The sequence below is a fragment of the Cydia strobilella genome, chromosome Z (genome assembly GCF_947568885.1).
Source record: "Cydia strobilella chromosome Z, ilCydStro3.1, whole genome shotgun sequence".
Taxonomy (NCBI): Eukaryota; Metazoa; Arthropoda; class Insecta; order Lepidoptera; family Tortricidae; genus Cydia; species Cydia strobilella.
In genome coordinates this window covers 35,219,044-35,239,563 of record NC_086068.1, presented here as the reverse complement: position 1 = coordinate 35,239,563, position 20,520 = coordinate 35,219,044, and the positions used below count along the sequence as shown (strand labels likewise).

Genomic DNA, 20,520 nt, shown 5'->3' with positions numbered 1-20,520 from the left:
GTGTATAGTAGGTACACGACACGACATATAAGATATAATATTTTAAAAGACAAGAGACCATTGATCGAAGAGCTGCTTGTCGCTGAGCACGATGGCGACGATGCGCGCGCCGTGCGCGGGCGGGTTGGAGTAGCCGGCGCGCACCACCCACGTGAGCTGCGACTTCATGGCCGGCGCCAGCGCCGCGTCCGCCACCACCACCGCCAGGTTGCCCACGCGCTCGTCTGCACAAGCGCAATTACACCCTCCTCAACATACGAGTATACCTAAGCACTGAATCAACTGTCTGGTTGCCTGGCTAACTAATCTGGGCCTTTCCACCCGCTGTCCCGTACAAACGCATTGATTTAATGATTTCTTTATATCCATGGGAAAAATACAAACAAATAACATACCTAAAGGTCGCGCGTAATTTCACCTTTGAATAACTCTACGTAATTATTAATTTAATTGCAATACCCTTTTAGGGTAACATGCTACATAGAGTACCTGTATACCAACATGAAAGCAATAAAGATATTCTATTCTATTCTAGTCTATTGTAAAAAGCTAAATAAAAGGGGTGAACTCACTATAGAGGCCGAAGTTTTTGGCGTAGGACTGTGCGCAGACGAGCTCGAATCCGCGCTGCACGAAGTAGCGCACGGCCCACGCGTCGCGGTCCAGGTCGCCTGACGCGAAGCCCTGGTACGCGCTGTCGAAGAACGGGAACAGCTTGTGCTCCTGCCACACACCACACCACCCCACCCCGCTCATTGTATTACAAACAACATACATACCTATATGCGACATGCGACAGTAGTGAGCGGGCTACAATAGTAGTTTAGTGACTAAATTACGAGTGTCGGATTAAGAAACGAACCAAGTGAGTTTTTTAAAAGGACCACACGAGTGTTTTAATGCCGAATTATGAACAGTTACGTACACTATTTGTTAGATTTATTGCAGTGGCGTGCACTTCATAAAGACAAAAAGACACTGCCTACCCTACAATAATTCCATACCCATCCTTTTAAATTGCTTAATTTAATTTACACTCGATCGTACTATCTGTAATCCATATAACTTAACGCATTCAAAAATTTAATAAGCGCTCCATCTAGCGGTTAAACATTGTTGTCATCAATAGTCATAGTTAGTATCGCGACGAAGTTTACACCACGCGGTACTAGCGCCGCTGCGTGCCTTGCACGGCAAAGACAGAAAACATTTCCGTCTAAATCTTTCCATGTGTGCGTCTCCGTAAGTCGTAGTTACGCGGTTACAGTGTAGTGGGCGTTCCTATAAATACGAGCACACAATGATACAAGTAACGCACACAATTAGACCCAGAAAGGCAGTGTCTTTCGTGCCACTCGACTCCTACGATGACAGCCGAAGCTTTCCGAATAATTCCGATTTCGATGGTTACGTGACTATTTCAAAAAGTATCATTGTTTATGGTAATTTAGTACAAATGCGAGACAATCGTTTTTATTCATTTACTGTATTTGGGTTTCACATTTAATTTTCTTATTAGGCCGCCATTATTTGTTTGTTTTGGTGAGATAACACGATAACAGTTGCCGGTGAATTGTGATTAGTTACAATAGTGAAAAAAATGGATATTTTAAACTGTGAAAGTTGTACGGTGGGTGTGTGTGTGCAGACTATTAAAAATAATGTTTTTTCGAAGCTTTCTTTTAGCAAAAAAAAAGAAGTGATTGAAAAGGGCCGGTGTATACCGGAATTGCAGTTAACACAAACAAGTGGTAAAACAAATCGAAAATTCAATCCAAAACAATATGATTCGTATCATTGGCTTACGGGGTGCCTCCATAGCAATCGCTTGTTCTGTTTCCCGTGCTTATTGTTTTCAAACATTAAAACAGTATGGAATGACGCCGGTTACGTTGACATACATAATTTTTCTGCGGCGGCAAAAAAACACGACCAATCAGATAAACATTAACATAAAGGCCACTTCGATTATCCGCAAATTGATATGTCCATAAAATCAATCAGTCTTCGGATATTTGACGTGGTTAATTACGTACTTCATTATTAACCGACTTGACCTTGACAACGAAATGAAAACCATCACGCAATTTTTTTTGGTAAGTTACTAGCTCTTTTTTTATGCCTACCCAGTCTCAAATCTCTGTGCACGCCACTGATTTATTGTAATGTGTATATACTTTGTTATATGTGAACTAGTTTGGTACTGCGTTCAGTTTGTGACCAAATCTGTACACAATGTGTCGTCGTTACCGAACCGTTTCGAAACATTGTGACAGCAAATGACGATATAGAATACCTCTTGAAAACCAAGGTATGTCAAACTGTACCATTAGTGTCTCGTGTGCTCGTAATGCTAGTAAGTCATCATGAGCAATCCAAATGATGATATATATAATGATAACCATATAAACGCTTGTCAACATTTTACAAAAAAGTGGGAATATTAAAAAATGTAAAGAATAAAGATATTTTATTAAAATAGAAGAAAACTAATTTCAGTAGTTTTGAAATCAAAGTTTGTATTTTTTGAGTGCTGGACTTGAATCTTTGTATTACAAATAAAGTAAGAATACAAGTAAAGTAATTTCAACGTTTTTAAATATTTATCCCCTAAAAGAGTTAAAAGGGGGTTGAAAGTTTGAATTCATTATTATTCAACTTCTTAGAAAGGCATTATTATATAAGATTACAAAATAGTTATTTCAACAGTCTTTAAAATTCAATTAAAAAGGAATGTAAGTTTATATGTGACATTTTCAACCAAAAGGTACCACATTGTCGCTTGTCAATAAGGTTGATTTAAAATTGAAGCTGTATGGAAATAGCGCCTTATTGACAACCGACCATAAGTACCATTTTCATTGAAAGTGGCACATAAGTCCCTCTTTCATTATACTATGCATAAGTGGTACAAGTTTTCTTTTAAGCTAGGAACTTGAAACTTGGTAAAAGGGCATTAGGTACATATATTCAAATAGACGAAAACTAATTTCACAGTTCGGTTATTCACCAGTGTAACGTCGCATGGCGTAAAACCAGAATTATTTATATTGGAATATATAATTTAATAATAGGACTCTTAACAGCGGTTAGAAAGCTGTCGTCATCTTGCTTGGAAATTAAATTACAGCCGTTTCAAATCTACAGTTTTTTTTTTCGGTACACCCCTTATACACATTAAAGGGGCGTGTTAGATTTAGAATCTACTGTAATGTGTATATACTTAATTGAGTTATTTGTTATATATGAACTAGTTTGGTACTGGCTTACAGTGATGTAAGTCTATGATTTTTGACTGCTTGACACCATTATGTCACTCGATCCTAATGTTTACATTGTGATACATGTTATTCAATATATATTATTTTAATATGCCTAAATAGCGCTTTGTTATTGAACCACAGCGTGCTCAGGGAGCTCCGCCACACTATTTTATCTACACACATAGGTATTATAAACTTTTTATGATATAGATATTCACCCACCTCATATTACAGCCGACATTGGGGCGTCGTCGTTACTCTTTAGCGGAACTCGCGGATATGAGGTGGCGTCTCCGAAATATCTTTATCGCTCATTTTACACGAAACTTTTACTATAGGGCCCTCCACACTCGTGGCCGGGGTTTTCTCGATAGATTAGTAAAGTTTGCATCAAAATCCGTTCTGCCGTTTTCACGTGATGCGCGGTCAAATAAATAGATAACAAAAATTCTAAAAACTGTTGGAACGTAATCATAACGTAATAACGTAACAATAAAGATGTAATAAAACAATTTTTGATCAGCACATCCTGCCTGAATAGGCATAGAAATAATAAGTATTACCTATAACTATGACTAGATTCTTATGACCTATCATGCAGCATGCAAAAATTATAAAGTTCCGACGTGTTACCGATAATTCCACGCGGGCGGAGCCGCCGGCACAGCTAGTAATTAAACTGTAATAGATGTCATATATATTAAAGAAAAAGTGAGGAAGCCCTCCAGTGGTCCGGCCTTCACCACTGGAGGGCTTCCTCACTTTTTCTTTAATATATGACATCTATTACAGTTTATAAGACTACTACTGTCTAATGTAATTATAGTTTAACCAAAACTTCGGTACTACTGTATATGTAGGTAACGATTATTCATATTCGACGATATTAGTCTGTCGGGTTATATTCAGATTGCGACTGCGACAGCTTTACTGCAGCAGCGAGAAATGGGCGATGTTACTGACGATTTCCTTGAAAAATTGCGTGCCGCATTCCTGTCAGGATTAGAATATACCTACAATCCTTCACTTATTCTTTCAAGAAGATTGGCGGTGTCATCATCTGTGAAACGGTGGACAGTAAAATGTCATACATATGTTAATAGTTGTTTGTTATACAAGGGTGCAGTTGTATTTTACCCGCGAGTGTAGAATTGAAACACGAGCAAGCGAAAGGATTCTTCGCTTCGCGCGTGGTTAAACTATAGAATCCTGAACGTAGCGAGTGTTTCAACACACGAGAAGTAAAATACATTTGCACCCGTGAGTAACACAATACTTTTCCCCTCACTATAGCGAGGAAAGTGCAACATCCACAGGCGTTAGATCATCTTCATCACTGGAATCACTCATTTTTTTACGATAATACGATATTATAACAGAAAACTCTGGAAGTTGTGTATTTTTACGTGTCGGGGTCGGTCAGAAAACTTTTGTTGACAATGTTGACATTTCTGAAGATGCGTTTTGTTTTTTTTTTTTTTTCTCTTTATTTAAGAGCTTGTCACCGAGGTGAACATGCATCGACTCAACTTGTGCGTTCCGAATTACATTCAACATCATTTCAAAAAACAAATGTTTTATATAGAATTTAAGGTTTATGACTTAAAATCATTAAATAAAGCTAAATTTGGTATTTTTTACTAAATTCTCAAACCATTTATTTAATGATAATTAATATCGAACGAACCATTATTATGAGCGTTTTACGTTTTGTTATCTGTCAAAAGCTACTTAAACACGCTCCATCCAAAGTCAAATTACTTTCCCCACTAGTGGATAAAATGCGTTTTTCCTCGCTTGTTTTAAAGGATAAAAGACGGCTGTCCGAGCTAGTGAGGGGAAAAATAAATAAACAGGGCGGTCGGCAAAGCGTGAAGCGTGCGTTCCGTGGCCGTTGGGTTACGCTGGTCCGGTCGCAATGGGATTGTAGCTGTCAAACCGTGTAGGTAGGTACCTCGCAGACATCGGCGATCTTCGCCCACTGCTCGTGCGTGGGGTCGATGCCGGTGGGGTTGTGCGCGCAGGCGTGCAGCAGGACGACCGAGTTCTCGGGCGCCGCGCGCAGGTCCTCCAGCATGCCGTCGAAGTCGATGGTGCGTGTCTTCGCGTTCCAGTATCGGTACGTGCGCGGGTTCTCGAACCCGGCACGCACGAACACCAGGTGGTGGTTCTCTGTACGATAAATACAATAGGTACTGAGATGGCAGACATTAAGCATGAACAAGTTGACATTTTATCTATTTAACCCGGCTGGACAAAAAATAAGACTGACATCTTTTTTCTCTATAAACTATTATTTCTTTTGAAATCGAACATGCTCGCCTTAGCAATCTAGTAATAATTAACGTACAAGTGAAATAATTACAATTACTTAGGTAATATACATTACCAAAAAATCAAGATTCAGGCAATACGGCAATAGTCACTAAATATAGGTTCGTCGAAAATGGCAATACTCATATATTTAGCTCGTCGTTTGCTTAACAGTAAATATTAAGCAAAGAGTTGTTATTTGTAGAAGAGGTGTAAAGTCTAACCCCCTTATTCATAAAACTTTACGGGCCTGATTTAGTGGAACATTCTTATGCCGGCTACACACATAACTATATATCGTAGCGATTAATCTGTGCAAATCGATTTGGGCAGATTTATCGATCGTGTCGTGTGTATGACAAATCGTTGTAGATTATCGTTCATTGGTGGCAGTGGCCTTAGAGCATTTATAACTGGAGCCGGTTTCAATAACTTACCCCTGCCAAAAAAAACTTCCACAATGTGCACAAATCACGTAAATACAATGTCACAATCGATTATTGCTCATTTCCACAATCGCTTAGCAAGAGATCACTGATAAATAAAAATGCCCGCATGTGCCATAGTATAAACAGGGCAAAGTATGTTATCTTAACGCACCGCGCGCGACTTGTATGTGTTCGCCATAGTATCTATGCGTCGCCGCACGCACACTCAAACAAAATCTCAACCCGTTCCTCAGTGCGCCAGTCGGGGCTAACACCGCACAAGGTTTTTGCATGAAATAAAATGAAATCAAATGAATGAAAGGTTCGCGCGTCACGGCTTTTCGGCACCGCTAAATAAATGAAAAATGTGTGATAATCGCAGGAGAACTTATTGCTGTGTGTTTAGGTGTCTAAATAATTCATCGATTGATATGCCGCTATTGCTTTGTTTACGTTTAGTCGTGTCGATTTCTCAGTATTGTAGGTAGGTATAGTAACTAAGTACCTACTTAAAGTTATAAAATCATACTAATATTATAAATGCGAAAGTGTGTGTCTGTCTCTCTGTCTGTTACCTCTTCGCGCTTAAACCGCTGAACGGATTTAGATGAAATTAGGTATAAGTAGAGATAGTTTGAGACCTGGGGAAGGACATATATGAGTTTTTATCCCAGGAATCATCCTTTACGAGTGTGAAAAGAGGGGTGGTAGTTTGTATGCAGGTACGATATAAACGAGTTAGAGAGCCCCGCAACCACATAGGTATCGCCTGTCGCTCTTTCTTTCATCGTGAAAGGTTTAGGTAAAAACGACCTCAAAATTCCTAAACCCAGACAACACAAGTAAAAAATACAACTTCCCGGCCCTTGCCAATTTCTGAGCACTGAATTAAAATTCAGCTAAAAATGACAACCCTGAGACAGGCAAGTACGGTAGGCAATTATATCGCGGATTGGGCCGCAGACAACCTACTGCCCACTTTCTTTATACTATGCATGTGCTGTGAGCACATGTAATAAACGATCAACCACTTCAAGCATAGAATAAAACCGGCCAAGTGCGAGTCGGACGCGCACCGAGGGTTCCGTACTTTTTTTTTAAATATTCGAGTTGATTGAATGAAAGGTAAATTGCGGTTTACGATTTATGACGTATTAAAAAAAAACTACTTACTAGATCTCGTTCAAACCAATTTTCGGTGGAAGTTTGCATGGTAATGTACATCATATCTTTCTTTAGTTTTATCATTCTCTTATTTTAGAAGTAACAGGGGGGGGGGGGGCACATTTTACCACTTTGGAAGTGTCTCTCGCGCAAACTATTCAGTTTAGAAAAAAATTATATTAGAAACCTCAATATCATTTTTGAACACCTATCCATAGATACCCCACACGTATACCCATACGCCATACGCATATTTGATGTTTTTTTTTTTAAGTCAGTTATAAGTATGGGGAACCCCCAAAATTTATTGTTATCTTTCTCTTTTTATGTGAAAATCTTAATGCGGTTCACAGAATACATCTACTTACCAAGTTTCAACAGTATTAGTTCGTATGGTTTCGGAAAAAAGTGGCGTGACATACGGACGGACAGACAGACAGACATGACGAATCCATAAGGGTTCCGTTTTTTGTCATTTGGCAACGGAACCCTAAAAAGATGGTATATCATTCCATTTGTAAGTAATTTTAGTTATTTTTATTGGTCTAATATTATTTTTATAAAAATATTTTTCATCACACGTCAAATGAATCCATTTTAAAATCGATTTACAATTCGAACGTGGAAAAAACGTCACGCCCCACGAAACTTGGTCTTCATGCTTTGTAAGAAATAATCTAAAGGTATTTGAAATAGAGTCGATAATAATATTAGCATTTTTTTTAAACAAAATTACGGAAAAATCGTCACACAACGAGACTTGATTTTCGTATTTTGGAATAATGAACCTAACTGCAATTAAAAGAGAGTTTAAAATTATATTTGCAGGGTTTATTTGAAATGTCTTTTGTGTCATGTTTTTCGGTTAATAACCGGTTTTGAATTTTGACCGGCTTTTGCATTCCCTAGTGGCTAGTAGACCCATCGCAAATCTGACTAAGAAAAATGCAGCATGGAAATGGGAAGAACCACAGCAAACTGCATTCAATATGCTTAAGGAAGCATTAACCACGGCACCAGTACTGAAACAACTTGTCAGTGACTCACCTTATATTAGAAAACTACGCAATTGATGCAGCTCTGGTGCAGGGGGAGGGTGAGAAAGAACACCCCATCGAATAAGCTAGTAAGCTGCTTACATCGGCTGAACACAAATACACAGTCACAGAGGAAAAGCCCTTGCAATTGTGTGGGCAGTGACCAAATTTAGAAGGCACCAAGTTCCTGGCTATCACAGATCATCAACCTTTAAAGTGGCTAATGAATCTAAAAGTCACCCACAGGTCGTCTGGCACGATAGACCTTACAACTACAGCCTTATGATTTTGAAACTAAGTACTCCTCAGGAAGGACACATGTTGTGGCCGAAAGCCTCTCAAGACCACCTTGTGAAGTGTACATCGAGCCATGTGAAGTTTGTCGTGTTGAATTTGACTTGCCAAAGAGGGAGGAACATAACATCCGGGACGCCCAAAGAAACAATAAAACGTTACTACTCCAGTTCCAGTTTTGTTCCTGGTACTCTAACGTGGACGTCAAAGAGTACCAGAGGGAAGAGTGTAGCGAGACAGAATAATATTAGTATTCGCGAGGCGCGCGGATCCGAATACTTTCTCGCTCGCACACTACTACCTGTTGCGCTCAGCGGACGAGCGGGCCGACCGACCCGAGCGCGCGCGAAGATCTCCGAGCGGGGCACGGCACTGAATAAAAGGCGCTGCGCGGCCGCCGATAATCAGTCGTTAGCTCGTTAGCTAGCGGTCTAGCTTGGGAGACAGCTTCAGCTATCCTCAAGTATAAGTTGCAACCAATAAAATACTGGTTTCCACTTGGCGTCTCATTCCATCCCTACAATATGAATATAATTGAATAATTGTAATTACATTAATTTTATTTATAAGATAAAGTAATTGTAACCCGGACGTGTAGGTAACAATTGTTATTATATTATATTTCATTTTAATAATATATTTCATTTCGATCTATCTGAAATCGCTACGATATATAGTTACGTGTAGCCGGAATAACACAAAGTTCTTACACAAGTCCCACGGTAAGCTCAAGAAGGCTTGTTTTGTGGGTACTCAGACAACGATATACAGGCTGGCTTTAAAAATAAGTGCATTCCCGTTGCGAGGCAGGTTGTGGGATTATACTGAGCAACTTTTATTATGGAACCAATCAAGAAATCGCGAAAAAAATCCCATAGAATATAACTTATATACTTACGAGTAATATCACCACTGTCAATATTGACTGTCCTGAACTCCTTTCTAAACTTTCGTTCAATACGCCCACTCGGTCTAAAAGGTTTTATTTTTTCCCCCCCTTTCAGTTAAACGCACTTTATCCAATTATAGGCAAAATAACTTCCTGTGTCGCGCAGCTCGTAACCTAAATAACTTATCGAAAGATCTAGATATCCACATTTTTAACCGACTTCAATTTCATAGAAGGAGGAGGTTCTGTATTCGGTTGTGGCTGTTTTTTTTTTTTTTTTTATGTATGTTCACCGATTATTCCGAGACCCGTGGTCCGATTTGAGTAATTCTTTTTTTGTTCAAAAGGAGCTACTTCCAAGTTGGTCCCATATTAATCTGGTTCTGATCTGATGATGGGATCCCTGAGGAATTGAGGGAACTCCTCAATTTTTAAAGGCACATGTATGGTGATTTGGGTGTTTTCATAAGCAACTTTAGCATTTTCTCTCGAAAACGACCAATTTGATGAATTGCACCTGATGATGATGATTGTTTTGAAGATAGTGATGATGATTTTTTTATTGTAGGATGTTCAGCGAATACTCCGAGACCCGTGGTCCGACTTGAACAATTCTTTTTTTGTTTGAAAGGAACTACCTCCAAGGTGGTCCCACATTAATCTGGTGCTGTTCTGATGATGGGATCCATGAGGAATTGAGGGAACTCCTCAATTTTTAAAGGCACACGTATGGTGATTTGGTCGTTTTCTTAAGCAAATTGAGCACTTTTTCTCGAAAACCACCAATTTGATGAAGTGGAGCTGATGATGATGATTGTTTTGATGATAATGATTTCAGCGATTACTCCGGCACCCATGATCCGATTTGAGTTATTCTTTTTCTGTTTGAAAGAAGTTACCTCTCCAAGGTGTTTTCGTAATATTTTTGGTTTTGATCTGATGATGGAATCCGTGAGGAATTGAGGGAACTCCTCAATTTTTAAAGGCACGTGTGTGTGGTAATTTCGGTGTTTTCTAAAGTAACTCAAGCATTTCCTCCCCAAAACCACCAATTTGATGTAGTGCAACTGTAGCCTAACCACGAGTTTGACACTAAATATTCTTCGTAACTTACTTTGTATTTGTACACTAATATGCTAGTACGAGCGAGATGCATAAACAGTAAGTTACGCACACGATAGCGAATATATCAATGTCAAACTCGTGGTAAGGCTACTGATAACTTCCCTCGTATGTGTATTATGATTTTTGATGTAGGTAGTGTTGGAAACAACCAAAGAGACTGAGAGGTGAAGGTAGAGGGTATTAGTGTTTGGGGGGTTTGAGGTTGGGGGTTGAGGGGAGGTGAGTTGATGGGTCGGGGACTGTGGGGTTGGGAGTTAAGGGATCGGGGGTTAGGGTTAGAAGTTAAGGGGTCTGGGGTTAGGGGTCGGGGAATGGCGGTTGAAGGGTTGGTGGTTTAGGGTCGAGGGGTTCAGTGATTAGGGGTTGATGTGCTGTGAGGTTGAGTGATCACCGGGTTTGAGGGATTGGGTCAGTGGCGGGGCTGAGAATGGATTTAGTGACAGGAATGATTTCCCAGACGGACTCGAGGAAAATTCTGATTATTTAATAAAGTTTACGAATTTACAGTTAAACATCATTATGTTTTTCATTCATGCGTCACGCTCTTAACAATGTTTTAAAACTAAAAATGGAAAAATAAAAACTTTTATAAAAAAAAGATAAACCGACTTCAAAAAGGATGAAATAAAATATTATCCTTTTTAGGGTTCCGTGTTTAAGTATATGCGTTACCAACTGATATTTTTGAAGTCGGTGCCAAGCCAAGTACTCCAAGTAGTAACAATACCAGTCAAAAATAATCAGCTTTATGTCTATAAATCCCATTACAACTGTACAAATATTATAAACGTGAAAGCAATTATGTCTGCCTCTTTGTTACCTTTTCATGGCTAAACAACTGAACCGCTTTAGCTGAAATTTTGCATGAAGGTTCCTTGAATTGTTTTATATTTTGAAATGTAGTCCTCTGGATAAGCGACAGTCCCAATCCCACACTTGCGTGCTATGACTGTTCAAGAATTAGTAAGAAATGCTCTTTAAAAAAATACGACGACAAAACGTATTAGATTTACACTAACGTGCCGACAAGCATGGTACGAACTGCGCCAAGAAGGTTCAACCGTGTGTTCTGTTCTGAGGTGTACAGAAAGTTCGTTTATTGTCGTCGTGTACGCTGCGTCTTACATAGGCGAACACTCGCGAACGCGAAGCGAAGCGACGCGGCACGGCGCGGCCGGCCCAAGGCGTTCGCGTTCGCAACGAGATCGCCCACGTAGGACACTTCTATATCTATGTATCTTTATCGAATTGCACCAAAATCATTATGAATATATGGTTTAAAATTTGGCTTGGCACCGACTTCAAAAATATCAGTTGGTAACGCATATACTTAAACACGGAACCCTAAAAAGGATAATATTTTATTTCATCCTTTTTGAAGTCGGTTTATCTTTTTTTTTATAAAAGTTTTTATTAACTGCTCAATTCCTAGTATAAGGCGTAGTCTAGTCAATCGGTGCTTCTAAATAACATGTTGCAGGCTGCGACATTATATGGCGTCTGATCTGTAACTTGAATTAATTTGTGTCCGGTCCATGTTGTTCATCAAATTATTAATATAACTTGTTTCACTTCGGTGTACATTTGTAGTTGTTTTTGTACATTTATAGATGATTTGTACAGAGATGTTCTCATTCTCACTCATTGCTCATATACGATTTGTTTTTTTTATTTCTTGTTTCTTTATATTGTAATTTTTATGTATCCCATACTGTAATCACATACTGTGCAATGTTATCATAGTGTGAACTGTGTAACATATTTATTATATTCAGTTTCTATTTGCGAGTTCCTATAATTGGCTCTGTATTGTTATTAAAAAAGTTAAAGTAATACTTTATAGCTGTTGGAATTCCTTGTATAAATAAATAAATAAATAAATAATAGGTAGATGGAATACACTTATTTTTTAGCCACCGTGTTTACAAATACTTAAATACATAGAAAACATCCATGACTCAGGAACTGTTAATGTCAACATTGTCAACAAAAAATAAGAGTAGGTATAAAACTATGATATTTGATTGTCAATATAAAACAAATGTAGGTGTTCTTATTGTATGAGACGCCATTACGACTTTATACCTCTTGTCTACTGATTTAATTTACCCCAAGTGGGCTGTGAGTAGTAGAAGGTGTTGTAGTTGAGGTGGCGGCGCAGGAACTCGGCGCCCACGCGCAGCCCGCCGGTGCCCGACAGCACTTGCACGCCGAAAGCCTGCCCAACCGTACAACAATCTTTCCTATAGGTAAATATCATAAATAATAAACATCTCTTATATAACTTATATTATACCTATCAACAATTACAACCGCGTTATGGTATAATATAAATTTATCATACTTTTATGTAAATACGATTAAATGGAAAAATATATTTTTTTTACCATCGAAGTCAGTCTGTCACAGGCCTATTCGAATTTTAGTTATTCTATCTGTTTTCGATAAGATACTCATCTGTCACTGTCAAAAATGACATGTCTTCAACCAAAAAAAATCACTTTCGATACTGACAGATCAGTATCATATCGGAAACAGATCGAATAACTAAAACTCGAATTGGCCTGTCTGTCAGTTTACTTAAACTATCTACCTATCTTATTCTAAATTCTGTATTCTCTCTGTTACTTGTACTCACAGCAAATATGCTAACCCATACTAATTCAAATATACGAGTAGATCCTTAGGGCCACTTGCTCCATCCCACTAACCCGAGGTTAAGCGGTTAAACTGTTAACCCAGTGTCAATTGTACTGGTAACCATGATAACTCCAGGTTTAACCGGTTAAGCTCGGGTTAGTGCATGGTGCAAGTGGCCCATAGGCAACTGTTCCATCATCGATGATATTGATAAGGAACTATGATAAGCAAAATAGCAGTGCCAGGCAAGGTGCGAGACTTATGGAACTATACTGCAGATACGGTACATATTAATCATAAAAAAAATTGTTAATGATATTATTTTCAAAATTGCTTTCTTGGGGTTCGGTTCGATATCAAGATATTACGTATCATTTGTGGTATATTGTACAAAAAAAATCAGTAAGGTATATCGTAGCTGGAGGATACAACCTTCATTTTTTGTGTCAATAACTAAACAAATTATACCAACTGATGAAAAAGCGCAGTTAAAGGGTTAAAGAGGTATTTCCCGTTGGATATATGGATATTAAGTATCATTTTATGATTAATATGTACCGTATCTGCAATATAGTTCCATAAGTCTCGTGAAATAGGTATTGAAGTAGAACTGTCTCACCTTGTAAAATTGAAAAATTAAAAAAAAATTGTTAGTGATATTATTTTCAAAATTGCTTTCTTGGAGTTAGACATGAGGATATCACGTATCAATTGTGGTATATTGTACAAAAAAAATCAGCCATATCGTGTCTGGAGGAGCCCAAACTTGGTATGTTTCGAAAATTCTTTTTGTTTTAATTTAAAAAAAATGCCCGAAATGTAATGATGTGATATATTTTTAGAATCGCCTCAAAAAGCCCTTTCGTATGATATCACACACGATAGGTTTTGGAAGAAAAAATTTTTTTTTTCCATACAAATAATAAAGTTTTTCCACTCCTCCCCAGCAAAATTTTTTTAGGAACTGCGGGTCAAAAATTTTGTTTTGACCTCTAGTATGTGTGTGCCAAACGGCTAACCTGTACATTGATTTGCGGTATTTTTATACGAACAGGTTAGACTATCACTTGCTTAAAGGGGCCCACTGACTATCAGTCCGCCGGACGATATCAGTCTGTCAGTTAGAACAAAAATTTGACAGTTCCGAACAACTGACAGGCCGATATCGTCCGGCGAACTGATAGTCAGTGGGCCCCTTAACAGCTCAGCGTCAAAATATGGCTCGCCAGCTTGATTTTAGTTTCTAGCTCTACCTGCGTACAGTCTAACAGACGCCTATACTTTAAATATCGTTGAAAAATTAAACTCACGCGTCCACTCGCAATCACAGGGTTGTCCTCGCCCAGCAGCATGGACACGGAGGCGTTAGAGAACTGATCCAAACCTGTGCACAAACATATACCTATACCTATAGGTACAATAAACTTAATAATATAATGAGCTACCTAAATAACCCTCAATAATACTTATGTATAAAACTTGTTGACGGTAACAAATAAATGTGAGCGTGGAAATATGTTAAGACATTATTGCATCACTTATTGTTATTATTATATCAGTGGTTTATCGTAATCAGAACAGTAGGCAACTGCCTTATAATTCGAGCACATATCAACTTACGTTTATGGTTTGCTCATTATAGTTGTGTTATCTTCAATTACCATGGCCAAGACAACAGTATGTTACATAACCCCAATTCTGCAGTGTTATGAATGTTATGACAAAAAGTCTTATCGACATTATAATGTTCTTGGCGTTTTCGGCTTATAGGTTCAAGAAGGAGCGTTCTCACTGACTGTTATATAATTATGGCAGGGAGTTTTAATTACTTTTTTCCTTGACATTTCACATAAGTATGATATGATTACGTAATAGGTACCCATTTTTATCAGAAAATAGCACCATAATGTTCACATACTTACATAAGTATTATGCCACAAGTAGACTCACACTGTTAGGTAATTAGTAAATACTCCAATTGGAAGACATAAATAAAAGCATTGAATAGCAATAATTATTACCTATATCTTCCTTTATAAACCCTGATTAGCAACAGCTAGATAATAACTCAATTCCTGCATGATTGAGTGACATCATGACATAGACACCCATATTCTCAATAGTGGATGCGGAAGTTTCTAATTCCCGCACACGTAAATAAAAAAATACATACTCATCTTGAAATTTTCTATAGACAATCATTTTTTTAGTTGAAATATTTGATGTTGTTTAACCTACAAATTAGCATGTTTGTAAATTGTTACTCAACTAACTCAGCCCATAAAGCAAATAGCATCACACTCAACTTTCTTACATTGCTCTTGAGTATACAATATACATATGTCAACATGGCCATCACATTTTATTATAATAACATACTGTTTTCGTTGGTAACGCTAATAATTGAAGGGTACACGGAAAGAACATGTCTAGTCACTTTTTTCGGAAAATGAGATTTTCATTTTAAAATGTAGAGCTCTTAATGAACTATTAGTCATATCTTTTGCTACCACTGTATAATATATGTAACACAACTTTAGTTAAAAAAGACTTGGTCACGGAATTACCATACATTTTGATATGGTTCCAAATTTTAAAACCGCGATTACTCAAAATGTTACTAAAGTGACTAGACATGTCCTTTCCGTGTACCCTTCAATTCATTAAATTTGTGTAGCATAATTATCTCACGCAGCATTATAGGCACAGACTATTTGTAGAACTTAAAAAATATCCAGCATTTGGCATGCTCCCAAAAGCGTGCAATTAATGTGAAAGACACATGTAACAAACAGGACACGACTTTACAAACTTGCACCTAGTTAATATAACATATCAACACAGCAGCATACATAATAAAACTAGCCAGGATGGGTCTAATTAAACATGATGACTGACTCATATTCACTCACCAAGCACAGGCAGGTATTCATGTAACAGGGTCTCATCAGCTGCCATCTGTTTCTCCACCTTGCGTACAACGGGGAGTACCCATGGTTTTCCATTTTCATCCCTATATGCTGAAAGCAGAAGTCACATACATAAATTAACACAATAATATATGACAAAAATTTGGGTCTTGAACTTACGCTTCATGTATGAAATGTCATCAAATTTGGGCAGAACTATGTATGTAATGGCTGGACAGAGCCCAATGGAGATGGAGGAATAGGCCTAGGCCTTATAATTACAATTATAAAATATTCAATTGTAATTAATTATATTGTTTGGAATAAATGGCTTTATTATTATTATATGTATGTAATATTTATTATTGTCACATCTACATGAATATATAGGCTTACTCTAATCAAAAAAATTTAGGTAAGGTCAAGTTGGGTAAGTGAAACATACTTTATTTTTTTCTTCAGATAATCAACTGGTATTTCTGAAATAAAAGATTTATAGCAGCGACAATATAAAATGTACTTCTGCAATATAATAATGTATTATAATTTCAGCAACATATAACTAAGTGTGCTCAGAATCCGTGAAAAATAGAAAACGTCCACATAAAAAAAACAGTTTCACTTCCCTCGCCTCTGAGATAAGTGAAACAGTTGTGTTTGTCTTTTAGTACTAGCCTCAAAAGTTATTTTGAATGCAACTGACATTCCATCTAAAAGTTACTAAACAATTTAGATCCTTGATACCCGAAAAACTAAGTTTATTTCTGCATAGCAACAAAAAAATTAAATTTGGGGTAAGTGAAACATAAATTAAAAGTCAGGGGTAGTCAACATCGGTTTTAAAGGACTAAAGCTAAGTTAAATAAAAAGTTTTCGTTAAAAAAATAGGGGCCATTTATTAAGTTAAAATCACAATAATGCGTATAACAAGTGTTTTTAACTAAATTATAGTAGTTATATACATGGTGGCCAAAAAATAAGTGCATTTCCGTTGCCAGGGAGGTTTTGGGATTATACTGAGCAACTTTTACTATGGGACCAACCCCGAAATCGCGAAAATAATTTGGCTGTTTCATACATTTTCACTGGTCCATTTTCTATGGAAGGGTAATTTTTTTTTCGCGATTTAGTGGTTGTTCCTATAGTAAAAGTTGCTCAGTATAATCCCAAAACCTCCCTGGCTATGGGAATGCACTTATTTTTTAGCCACCCTGTATATTTAAAGAATTACATTACAGCTTCAAGCAAATGTTTTTGAGAATATGACGCCTTATCTGTTTTTCTTTTATAACTTCGCACCATTTTTCATGTTTCTGTAACAAAACACTGCATGTGAGCATTTCTAAAAGTGTGTACATGGCCACGTTAGCAACTTTTAAGTGATCCTATTATGTTACCAAGATTTACTAAAATAACTTGACTTTCGTAAGTTGTTTGCAGATAATTTGTTATAATTAGGAAAATATAGACACGAGAGAACCGTAATAACTAGACAAAACTGGCTAGTCTCAATTTATAAAATAATTCTTGGTAACAAAATAAGAAACAATTAAAATTTATCATGTGACTTCCCTAGTTTTTGCACAAACTTTTTTAGAAATGCACACTTAAATGACACAAAGTTTGCGAAAATAATAATTAAAATGTATTATTAAAAAAAGTGTAACTAAAAATGTTTAGATTCCCTGAACGGGGGTAAGTGAAACATACATTTCGCTTCCCCCGGCCCGAACTGTTTCATTTGCCTCAATATGTAAATTTTAGGCTATGTTTTTAATTATCAAATTCTGGCTAAGTATTTTAGTTTTAAGTAAAACTAAATCACACACGTGAGAAGTTAACTAAAGATTATCGTACTTACATTAATCACAGCCCAATAAATTCGATATGATTATTTTTTCACCAACTGACACATTCTAAGGCTCTGTCTCATTCACTCGCGACCCGCAGCGTCATCCCTTATTTATACGTGAAACTATTGCGACCGTAACTGCTTAACCGACACGCACTGCAGCTTGTTGAAGTTATTACATGGGAGATATTTTAAAGTGTTCCACTTACCCAACTTGACCTTATACAAAAAGAAAAGTTAGAATAAATCAGACCAGAAATAAAACTGCATTGCTGCATGAAATGGAGAATGCACGTAAGATACAACACAGTTATGTCTGTAATCACACATGTACATATTTTTTCAATTATTAAGTTATATTATTTTGTTGTTGCTACGCTACCCTTTTTTGATGCTATGGTCGAACGCACAACACAAACATACATACATACTACATAGACTGCTAAAATTATATCATTTCTCATATAGAAGTATAAGACATATGACTATGAAAACACACTCTTGTATGGGGACAGGGAACCTAATTAACTAACAACAAGATAAATGTTAGCTCTGAACAAGTAAAGATAAGTGTAAATATTCTGATACTTTTAGGTGTAAGTGAAATGAAGCTGAACTTTTAATTACATAACGTGCAGTGGTTATTAAACTGCTAATACAACATTTGGTTTATCATTCATTTCTACCCTTACCTACTTGCAGTCGGCACCGGCTCTTTCATAAATATGTTCTGTTATGCCTTCACACATTTACTTCCTATTGTGAAATTATTTACATAATTATATTTAAAAAATAATAATGCATATTGTGCGTACGTACCGCCTATGGTCAGGTTCACCTTGTTTTTAAACGTGTCGTCAATAAACAATTTATTCTTCTGAAAAACCTCGATCGGTGGCCCCTGTTCGACCAGTTGGAAGCGGGAAGTCATGTTTAGTATCTTTTATTAAATTTATTTAAGATATATCTAGCACAGACGTAGCCACCGAGACCTCCGGTGATACAAAACCGAAGCAGGATGAGGACTGACTGACTACAGTCTGGTTTATTCAAGGCATAAGTATATTGCAAAATTGTGTAATTCTTATCAATTGACCTTTACCAATGTCATTTACGTCAAATATGCATGAAGCTGTACCCATGGAGACTATATAAAGAGCCAAATCTCTATGTATGAAAAGTGTCCATCAAAAAACAGTAATTAGGCGGCGCTGTACCCTATAATTAATTAATTATTAAATCTACATTCGTGCAAATATGTCATATGTGACTAAGTAGGATTCGTTCTACAACCAAGCTCTTTCATAAACACCTTCCACACTCGTGCGCGAATCGCGATTAGCGAACTAGACTCAAAGAGTAGTATAATATACTAGACTCCACATTCGCGTTCGCGGCTTGTCAAATCATTTAGTTTTTGCCATACGTACACAAGTATACATGCAAATATACAATAAATAGTACTAGTTACATTACAATAATATTTTTACATAGTTACTATTTACTACTAAAAACAAAAAGTATATTATTATTTACAGGCGCACGAATCATCGCGGCTTCGCGCCGTGTAGTCCGGAGAGCCCTTATAAACACAGATGGCACTGTTTTTTTCTAATATAAGGCTTCATTATCACGAGCGCTTTTTCAACGCGCTTTAAAAAAGCGTTTGAATGACACAAATGGAAACATGTGTATTCATTCACACGACGGCGGTAGCGCTTTTTATCTATGCGGGAAATAAGATGTAATTGTGTGTGTATGTATAGTTCAAACCAAACTGGCAGTAAATAAGAACAAAGAGAACTATACTCATCCTTTTCTTTTGGATGCTAGTACTAGTGCAAGACAAAGATAGTATGACTCTCTCTGTCTATGTTTGAAATGAGACAGTCCTTTGACAAACTATAGCAGCCTCCTTTTGTAAATATCTATCGTTAAGAACACTCCAGACTACGCGGCTTCGCGCCGCGATTCGCGCACGAGTGTGGAGGTAGCTTTAAACTTAAATAAACACAAAAATGGCGCTAGTGAGCACGTTGACGGGCTCTTAAAGCATCTCTTAAAGTATCTTTTTACAAAAAAACATCAAAAAAACCTCATTCTGAGAAAAAAACTAATTAAATGTCACTAAACGTTACGTCATTGTCAATGTAGAAATTAGTCGTAAATCTATGTAGATATTATTTTCACTGTTGAATTACCTTTATCTACATATTACTTTATAATGCCTGAGCCTAAAGAAATAGGGCCTCAAGTGAGATTTTCGAAAACCTTGTTCGGGCTTTTCAAAAGAGGGTGGTGGGAGATACCGGAAATAATGGGCTCCACCGCTTTAGCTTTTGTGGGAATTGGCTTGGCCGTTGTTGGTGTTTACAATTATATTCAAAACGATGGCGCTAACACCGAATACAAAAAAACGTACACCATAGTACGGCCTGGAGATCCCAGGGAGTGTCGTCTGAAAAATCCAGTGTACACGAAATTTGACTGTTAATGCTTTGCCTTTAGTAGATAACTTTTTTTTTATAACAAACAATAAATAGTTCATTATTTTCTATATCTCTGTTTACCTGACAAAATCGTCCAACTGTCCTAAAAGCATTTGT

General features: G+C 37.2%; 1 protein-coding gene across 2 annotated transcripts in view; it reads right to left on the bottom strand.

Annotated features, from left to right (window-relative positions):
- Window positions 1–18,956, bottom strand: part of LOC134754353 (aspartate aminotransferase, cytoplasmic) — a 124,516-nt gene extending 105,560 nt beyond the window's left edge. For both annotated transcript variants that reach the window (XM_063690645.1, XM_063690644.1), the window contains exons 1-7: window positions 18,734–18,956; window positions 16,066–16,173; window positions 14,464–14,537; window positions 12,623–12,731; window positions 5,218–5,435; window positions 573–723; window positions 59–224 (exon numbers count right to left, since the gene is read on the bottom strand). In XM_063690645.1, the coding sequence (XP_063546715.1) occupies window positions 59–224; window positions 573–723; window positions 5,218–5,435; window positions 12,623–12,731; window positions 14,464–14,537; window positions 16,066–16,173; window positions 18,734–18,845 (938 nt within the window). In that variant the 5' untranslated portion in view covers window positions 18,846–18,956. The remainder of the gene's footprint in view (window positions 1–58; window positions 225–572; window positions 724–5,217; window positions 5,436–12,622; window positions 12,732–14,463; window positions 14,538–16,065; window positions 16,174–18,733) is intronic.
- Window positions 18,957–20,520: the final 1,564 nt, after the last annotated feature.